At 45.1% G+C, this 10,073-nt stretch overlaps 1 protein-coding gene across 3 annotated transcripts in view; it reads right to left on the reverse strand.

Moving 5' to 3' along the window:
• TBC1D1 (TBC1 domain family member 1) overlaps positions 1-9,597 on the reverse strand; it is a 160,328-nt gene extending 150,731 nt beyond the window's left edge. Inside the window, exons 1-2 of one of the 3 annotated variants that reach the window (XM_083158523.1) lie at positions 9,410-9,597; positions 2,260-2,751 (exon numbers count right to left, since the gene is read on the reverse strand). In XM_083158523.1, the coding sequence (XP_083014649.1) occupies positions 2,260-2,670 (411 nt within the window). In that variant the 5' untranslated portion in view covers positions 2,671-2,751; positions 9,410-9,597. The remainder of the gene's footprint in view (positions 1-2,259; positions 2,752-9,409) is intronic. The other 2 variants (XM_083158483.1, XM_083158492.1) reach the window with 2 other exon arrangements.
• Between the last annotated feature and the right edge of the window lie 476 nt (positions 9,598-10,073).

The raw sequence follows: 10,073 nt of genomic DNA on the forward strand, positions 1-10,073 counted from the left end.
TGACCATCGAATGGTTTTGGGGAAAAAAAAGTCAGTCTGAACTGGCTTTTACTTCCGCCGCAGATAGCCGAAAAGGGGGCGGGCACTGATGTCCTGTGATGTCAGCTGTCCGCCCCCAGCAGACATTGGCCCGCCTGCATACCAAGGGGAATGGCCAGCGTTTTCATGGGAACGCCCATAAAATGATGGGCTTCCCCAGCTCCTGCCCCCATACACACCCTTTGGAACGAACGGCTCAGCAAGTGTGAAACTCAGCCGTTTGCTCCCGGGGTTTGCACAAGCTCATAACCACGCATGTGCAACCCCCCCCCCACCCCCGCCATCGACAAGAAGTAGAATTCGGACCCAATCTACTGTGTCTGAATCGGCCCATAAGTATTTATACCAGCTGCTCTAATAAAAAAAAATCCTACATACAAGTTATTGCATTACATTCTTAATTAAATGATCTATTCGTTATAATTATATGGTGTTATGAGCCATCAAAGTTAAAAAATACACCTTTTCGGAAAGGGTTCTACAATTTTGGGTACTACTGTAGACTCCCGCTACATGTAACTGAGGGTCCGCTGCAAATCATCACATGACTCCATTCACCCTTCATGGTATCTCGGGGCCCCATTCTGTACTCTCCTACACCTGGCTTCACCCTCACCACCATCCTCATATAACTCTCACAACAAGCTCAGTTTGACCTTTTCCTGTGTCGACCATTTCCATGTCGGTCTTTTACTTGCGTTGACCTTTTATCCATATTGACCAATTGCATGTCAAACTTTTTCATGTGTTTTGCCTGTCGGCCAATGGTGGTTGACCTAGATACACAGCCCTGACCAATACAGTGTAATATACCGGTTGTACCGCTGTCACATGAGAAATAGCTAATGTCACGCTCAAGATTTGACCTTGAACTATGCACAAATTCAGTACTGAATATGACACCGACAAGCTATTATAGGCCGGGTCTACTGCAACGTCAGGGTGACTGACAGAAATTAATGTCATTCCTTTTAAGATTTGTTATATGTAATAAATGGAAAATATTCCATTCCTCGACACAGGGTATGCCCTGTGTTGTGGTTTATTCTTACCTAGACGCATTTTTTTTTTTTTTTGTATAGTTTTATATAGAGAGAGAGACCGGCACTCACTTGCTGCTTACTCGGGTGATATTACCTGCCCGGGTGCCATCTCACATGCACCTAATCTCAGGTGCACCAATATGGAGAGAACAGAAGAGAGCGTCACTCCGGGACTTCAAAAAGATAGTGCAATCTAATGGGGGTCTAGGCAGTTTTGGGCAACTGCCTGTCTTCAGGACCGTTCCTGAAGACGGGCACAGTTGCCCAAAATGGCGTAGACCCCCATTAAATTGAACTATCTTATGAAGTCCCAGAGTGACGCTCTCTTCTGTTCTCTCTCTCTCTCTTGCTATGATAAAGTTTGGTTTTGTTAGCATTTGTATACAGAGGATGGAATGGCATGGCTATTGTGGGGGTGAGCAGAATCCAGGCCCTGGCCTTTCTAGAGGATTGGCAGTACATGGAGGTGTAAGCATGCAACCAAGATGGCGCTGCTTCTACAGATAACCCCTCACAGGTATGGCCACACTTCCTACTACCAGGGCCAAGCTGATATGCCTGTGGCCCCTATTGGTGTAGTATATAATACTTTATTGCGCAGCTGTGAGGAAATTCTGCTCTTTTTACCATTGTGACATATGAAGGCTGTATTTTTTTCTGGAAGTAAGGTCGTGGGCACAGTAGGGATATTTACTGTAGGTCAATATTTAATACCAGGGTGACATCACAACATGTTATCAGCAGCCGGTGCAACGTGTCTATAAAAAAAATTCACATGAATGTAATGATGCCCATACACGTAGCGATGTTCTCCATACTATTTGTACTAGATCGCATTGCACAGCAAGATTGCAGCCATTACTAGATCTTTCTAGCACAGCCGTTGCATACAAAGATATGTAGGGCTTTCACTATATACCACCCATCTCTAATCAGCACCATAGTACGCTAGAAGAAATGTAGTACAATCTGTATACGCTATGTAGCTCAGTATTTGATTGGTTTAGATATGGTTACTTATGATACTCTCAGGCGACATATACGTTGGAAAAAAAAAAGGATTACACCATAGATATAAACATATTATGCTACACAATTTGACACAGCACACCATTGCTTTATTGTAAATGCTGAACTTAGGGCATCCTATCACGTCTCTTAGAATAAGGACACTTACTTTGGATTGGTCAGCAGACCGGAATACGTAACATGTGCTTTGGCGATGTATGTTGTCATCGTCCTTAAGCAGACAGGCAAAGTAATTGGGATCCTGGCTGTTGTGGATCAGCTTCTGGACACGTTGCGGTTTGTATTCAAAGATGCTAGAGCAGATTAAAGGATCCCACTGCTGGATTCCCCCTGGATCTGGCTCACAACAGAGGCAAGAGGCTGACACAAGAAGACGGACAGGCTGTAAGTCCTTGGATCTTGATAGACTTTTCCTCTTTATCTCTGCCACTATCCAAGGCAACATGGGCATTGTAGTGAAAGCATTGAGAGTCAAAGAGCCCGTCAGCTGGAGACTGTATTCCAAGACTTCATCGTAATGCGCTGATTGTTTGGGAGCATTAAATGATATAGGATCCATTATAAGACTATTAGCTTTGTAATCCTTACAGGAAGGCTTGGGGGATTTGGTGCCGTTCTTGCATTTCAACTATGAAAGCATCTTTATGGGAAAGAAAGAAAGAATAGGTTAAATTCATATTACATACACATACCCCAGTAAGAAGAGGAAACTGAATACCCCCCCCCGATCTGGTAATTTTCAACCAGATCCTACAGAAACCCCACCCACTTTGACGTAAGACACACCCTTTCCTCATTTGCTAATTTATACCATGGTTCCCAACCTCGTTCCTCAGGACCCCCCAACAGTTCACGTTTTCCAGGTCACTGAGCAGGTGCACAGGTGTACTTATTACTTCCTGACACATATTTATGCAGCTTATTATTTCACTTGTGATATTGGGGCAGGTGTATTAAGACTGGTAAAGTGAGAAAGTAGAGATATGGTGGATGGTGATAACGCACCAGCCATGCAAATATGTTTGAAAAATTACAGTTAAGGCCCCCATACACTACTGCGATTTGACACGATTCCGATGGATCAGGCCGATAAATCAGCCCAAATCGCATGAGTTTGACATCCCATCGGATTCGCTGCACAGTCCCTTGCACATCGGGTCGGACCGTAAAGATTGAACCTTGTTCACATAGGATTTATCGGATCGGAACCATCAGCGGGGTGGTGGAGCGGCCAGTAGCAGCTGCTGAGGTCTGGGCTGTGGCAGCTGCTGAGGTCCTGGTGGCAGGGCAGGCAGTGGGTGGCAGCGAGTGAGCAACGGGGCAGGCAGCAGAATTTTAAAAGAACTAAGCGATTTAGGAGGGAATACATTATTTAGTAATATCGCATTGCATTACACATTTTAGGGTGTCATAAAATGTGTGCTGAACAATGCGATGCGATAATAGCGGGAAAAATAACACCAGCAAAAAAAAAAAAAAATATTAGGATTATCGCATCGCACGCATAGTGTCAAACTAAAAGTGCACATATGATGCAATGCGATACGATTTCCTAAGGGTGAATAACCCACTAAGCAAATAGCTTAGTGGGCACCCAACTAACATATAAGTACTATATATATATATATATATATATACACACACACACACACACACACACATATATATTTTGTGTAAACCATCACAATTATGTACTATGGCCTAATCATGCCATTGCTATTGCCATCTTTGTTCCTGTACTCGGTCAGCACCAACCCAACTGCCTTCCTTTAAACCAGAACAGAAAGGAGGTTTCAAAAAGATAAATAGGGAGATGTATTAAGCCATGGAAAGAGATAACGTGGAGTAGATTGCTTTCAATGTGTCCACTTTACCTCTCTTCAAGGCTTGATGCATCTTAGCAAAGTTGGAGAGAGAAAAAGTGTCAGCCAATCAGCTCCTTACTGCCATATTGCTGGTTGATCTTGCCAAATGACAGTTAGGAGCTCATTGGATGGTACCTTAGGTCTCCAAGCTTTAATAAATCCCGCTCCACCAAAGTAATATAGTGGAGGACAGTTATTCCTGCCAGCAGCTGGTTACTACAATAACTGGTTCATGTTTCATGTCAAAACTTTGCACGGTCTGTCGTCATTCCAGCCATAGCCCCGCACCAATAGCTGCACAGAAATGCCAGCTGCCAGTGGCTGATTTATTATTAGTGGCCTTATGTGCTGCTGCCCTGCAATAGCCACACGCACTATCGTATCCACACCACCCGCTACAAGCTATTCCATTGCCTCATGCAGGACTTGTTCCCCACACCTCCTATACTGCTTGCTCATTGTTACCTTCTATCATGTTATCATACATTCATTTATTAGTGTTCTGATCCTCTCAATGCACAATTCTGTGTAGTCTGCCAGCACTTTACATGTAATGGATAATAACTGTGCCTACACAGATCTGCATACACAGGTGTGAGTCCGTACTAAGCAGGATTGTCTGTCTGAGCATCAAATGCATAAAGGGCCTTCTCTCTGAGCGATATCTTTTACAATCCCATCCACTGTGTACACTCAATATAGTTAACGATGCATGCTCCTGCACATTGCTAACGCCCCCCATGTTCACCAGCATGGCCCTCGCTCCCCCCTCCCTGGTATCAGCAAGTTTGTATGCATTTGATGATGCCGGAACCCTGCCAAGTCCCCACTGCTGCTGATATTGGCAAAGACCGGGATCGGGTAGTGAAGCATAGTTGCCTATCCTCCTGCATTCTGCAGGAGACTCCCTGACATAGCAGCAATCTCCCTCTCTCCCTCATTAGTCTACCAATCTCCCTAATTTCTTCTAGCCCACATTACACTGTTACATCATAGTTACCTTCCCCCTGCATTCTGCAGGAGACTCCCTGACATAGCAGCAATCTCCCTCTCTCCCTCATTAATCTACCAATCTCCCTCATGTCCCCTAGCCCACATTACACTGTTATATCACAGTTACCTCCCCTCCTGCATTTGCAAGAGACTCCCTGACATAGCAGCAATCTCCCTCTCTCCCTCATTAGTCTAGCAATCTCCCTCATGTCACCTAGCCCACATTACACTGTTACATTTTTTGGGGGGGAAAGGAATGAGAGATAGATACATTTACATTGAATCATCAGCACCATTTCCCAGCACTTTAGCAAGTATAGTTGCTCGTACTAACTGCTCTGGGGCTCATCAACATTTGGATATAAGTAATTTTATATTACATATACACGCTTCTAGGTGCCCCATTCACAATCTCTTTTCACAATCTCTCTCTATATATGGAACTCGACACGCCCTTTGGGTGGAGCATGACACGCCCCCTCAATGGGGCGCTGTGCAAAATTCTATTACCATCTATAATCTCCCTGAAACTAGTTTTCAAATGTAGGCAAGTATGGTAGTGAGTATGGGGCTTTCAATATCGCAATTCAGCACAATATATTTGTTTCTCTTACTTTTCTCCTTTTATACTTGGATATAATAGTAGTAGTAGTAATAATAATAATAATAATAGTTAGCTGATGGGCCAGGTTTCAACCGGGTAAAGGTTTGGTAGGCAAAATAATTAACTTTATTGGTGGCTGCAAATAACTGTGGGCCAGATGTACTAAGCTTCAAAATAGATAAAACGGAGAGTGATAAACAGCCGGCCATTCAGCTCCTACCTGCCATGTCAAAGACTGTGTTTGAAAAATGTGCTGATTGGTTGGTTGTTTATCACTCTCCATTTTATCCCTTTTGAAGCTTTTTTTGGGTACTTGTTTCCTAGCACAGCGCCCACGATATTCAGTCTTATAGGTGCCCATACACGGTCCGTTTAATGGATCCGTTCGGGATTTAAATAATACGCATCGCCTCGCATGCCTTGTGCATGCAGTGTGCATGCAATGCGATGCGGTGAACAGCTAGTACAAAAAGTATGTGCAGCACATACTTTTTGTACCGTACGATGAGATTCACGAGAGCGCGCATCTCTTAGTACAGAACGGACGGTCCGGTCCGGTCTATGGGCACCGGCCTGAAGTCATCTTAAGCATTTTATCGCATTGCATGCCATATACCTGCATGCGATGCGATGCATTTTAAAATTGTATAAGCACCCTAATGGGTTTTTTCAATGTTAAATGGCCCCCCTATACGATTTTTAATTGTATAAGCACCGTAATGGGTGCTTACAATGTTAAATGCACCCCCACTATCAACGCCAACCCGAAGCATGGCGAGTGCAGCGAGCCCGCGAGGGGCAGCTGTACACTTCCTCTGACCTTTTCATACCCCCACTATCCATGTCGATGTGGAGTTGATTATATATAGTGTGGCTAGCGCAGCGAGCCACCGAGCCCGAAGCATGGCGAGCATAGCGAGCCCCGCGAGGGGCCGCGTATTACTTTACATGTATTCCACGTCCCCTCGCGGGGTGCGCTGCGCTCGCCATGCTTCGGGCTCGGTGGCTCGCTGCGCTCATCACACTATCTAAAATCAACTCCACGCCGACATGGAGGGTGGGGGTATGAAAAGGTCGGAGGACGCGTACCACCACCCTTTTTAACATTGTAAGCACCCATTAAGGTGCTTATACAATTAATAATCTTATAGGGGGACCATTTATCATTGAAAAATTTTAAATCGTATACCATTGTATATGGCATACAATGGCATACAATGCGATGGTATACAATTTAAAATTGTATAACATCGGCTGACATCACGCAACATCGCATCGCATACCATTGTATGCCTTATGGCAGGGGTGGCCAAACCTGTCCTCAAGATCTACCAACGGTGCATGTTTGCCAGGCAACCTGTGGATCTATAGTAGGAATGAATGCAGCATGTTTAAAAATGTGACAGTTGTAACACCAGGTTACAGCTGTGCACCAGCTAGGTAACCTGGAAAACGTGGACCGTTGATAGATCGCGAGGACCGGTTTGGCCACCCCTGCCTTATGGTATACGATGCGGTGGGCGCCCTGCTAGGAAACAAGTACCCTTTTTTGTTAGTGAATCATGTCTCCAGTCTGCTCAGAAGGTCACATGTTCCAGGTCACCCAGCAGGTGCACAGGGAGAGATCACCAACTGTCATATTTTACAGAGTTACCATGGTGATGCATTATAACAAAGCAACCAATTACAAGGCAATCACTTTTTTTTTTTAAAGGTAATTTTTTTATACTTTTCTATCCAAGTGGGCATAGAGAATGCAATAGTGTGTTGAGCGCAGTGAAGCATGGCGAGCAAAGTGAGGGGACAAGGCACACTTAAACAGACAAAAAAAAACCCAGAAAAACTCATATCAACATTTTCATGATGACCTTTCCCATGACAACCTAATGCTTGTGTTGAGCTAATGATCATGTTGACCTAATGCATGGACGGGCCAGCGATGAGTGGTGAATGCTGATGTGCGCGCCCCCGCATTATCACCGGCCACTGTCGCACATCTGCTGGTATTACCAGTAGATAAGAGACGGGGTAGACGGCTTTCCATAGCGTCCTGCTATGGAAAGTCGTCCACCCCAGGGAAAATCGATTGGACGGTCGAAAAATCGCTCAGTGTATATGTACTGAGCGATTTTCAACCCATTGGTTTTCCCCATCATCGCTGTGCATACACACTGGGCAATATCGCACAGGGGCCCTTTTTCTGGTTCACTCGCAAAGGCAAATTCCTTCTCAAATGGACAAAACCAGGTGCACTGCAGGTGGGGCAGATGTAACTTGTGCAGAGAGAATTAGATTTGGGTGAGTCAGCGTTTTTGTGCAGGGAAAATACGGACTGCTTTATTTTTACACTGCAATATCGATATCACTTTGAAGAAAAACCCCACCCAAATCTTATTCTCTGCACATGTTACATCTGCCCCCCCCCCTGCAGTGCACATGGTTTTGTCCATTTGAGAAGGAATTTGCCTTTGCGAGTGTACCAGAATAAGGGCCAGTATGTATGCATCTTACACACATTGATGTTGTCCCCTTGATGTTGCATGATGTAGCTATGCCCATTATATGTCATAGGTAGAAGGTCTCTGCATAGATGAGGATTCCTCCCACCACTGGGCGCGCACAGTTTGAAAATGGATTTCTCAAATACTGTAGAAATCTCAGTGAAAGGTTGATACGAGTTTTCATGTTTTTTTGGGTGCCACATTAGTTTACCACGTCCCCTTGCATGGCTCGCCATGTCGTGTAAAATTTGTTGTCTTTTTGCTTGTGTCGACATGTCAGTGTCAACCTTTTTCATGCGTCAACCTATTGTCAGGGTTGCCTACCCTCCCGGTATGTATCCCAAAATCTGCCCCCCCCCCTAATTTTCAGTGGCTAAAGATGCAAAGCGCGTCTACATCAGGCCCCGCCCCGCGAAGCGCTGCTGACAGTCTCCTCTCCAGGCTTCCCCCGAAGAAGAGACTTTAAAAGTAGGCAGCCCTGCCTATTGTCTGTCCAGCAATAGTGGTCCCCCAAGGTGCATACGGTGCCCCAAAACCAAGGTGCCTTGCCGTGTGTATGCAGTGCTCTTTACTGTGTGTCGGCAACAGGTTAGAGAGAACGAGCACCTTTATGTTGTATTCCAGCTTTTGATCCATAGACACATGAAGCCATTTTAACAATACCTTATAGCAAAACTGTGGCAAGGCATGATGGGGTTTGTAGTTTCACAACATCTGGAGAGCCACAGGTTAGCCTTGCCTGCCATACAGTATCTGCACACAGGATACAACAGCTCAGTGCAAAACCCGCAACAAAACAGCCTGGCCTGGACATTGTTACCTACATGTTGTGTGACCTGTACAGACCTATCTGTGCCAATAAATAGCAGGACAGTTGGGTAACATCACAGATGGAGATACGATTTGTGAATTATAGTATGGGTATAAAAGGAAGGGCAATATAAATGTTTTATCATTTCTCCCTTGTCATGCTGCTGCTGCTGCATCTTTCTAAATAATACTGATACGTATGGTGCATCTAATCCACTTATCAATAAACTGGTTATCCTGCTAATAAATCTTCATCCTCAACATAACGCTAAAAACACCCAAACGGCTTACACACGAAGTGATATATTATAATCTTACAGCTGTATCAGTATCAGAAGTCCAGTCCTCTCATATACCCCTGCTGTAATCCAGCATTGGGTAAAGGCAGCAGTATCAGCAGCAGATAGAATCATTGTGCTCTCTGAATTACCCACTGAAGGTATCTGCATAAGGGGACTGAATAGCAGGTCTGCAGAGAACTGCAGATGCTGAGCCCATACACAGTACAAATCAAGTGGCACCTACCTGACAGCAGAGATCTGGATGAATGCGGGCGCCTGGCATTGCAGAGGGATGGTCCTTAGGCCAGAACAGCAAATAACAACTTACAAGATGACCCCTGGGAAGCAGAGTCCTTTCCTCCCCCTTAACACTCTCAGCCACATAGCTCTGCAGAGCTACACGTACAGAACAGCATGAGAGGGACAGGGATGGGGAGGGACAGAAATAGGACATGATGAGGAGCAGGACAGTCTGATTGGGACATGGTGGGGGCAGAGGATATGCTCCTGGTCTGCGGGATGAGAAGTATGGCAAGAAGACGATGCAGTGCTTGGTCATTCAGCTAGGGAGAAGAATAACATGATAGATACAGTATTTGTCATAACAAATACCGCATATTATTTATTAACAGTTCATTACAGTATATTGCGCAGCAAATTCCATTGCCATTTACAATTGGAAACAGTGATGCAACAAACTGGGTATTTACAGACAGTCAAAAATGTAGGAGGGCCCTGCTCGCAAGCTTAAGGCCCCCATACACCTGAACAAGATTGGACCCAACCGTCCAGTCTAGACTGGCCGTCAACGGATTGTGTGCACAAGATGGCACGATGCGCGGTCCCGCGGGTCATGACGTTGGCCCTTTGATGGCTCTGTCCATGCTCAGTAGTAGCCTCTTTGGCCA

Source organism: Crinia signifera, chromosome 1, assembly GCF_055691185.1.
Source record: "Crinia signifera chromosome 1, ASM5569118v1, whole genome shotgun sequence".
Taxonomy (NCBI): domain Eukaryota; kingdom Metazoa; phylum Chordata; class Amphibia; order Anura; family Myobatrachidae; genus Crinia; species Crinia signifera.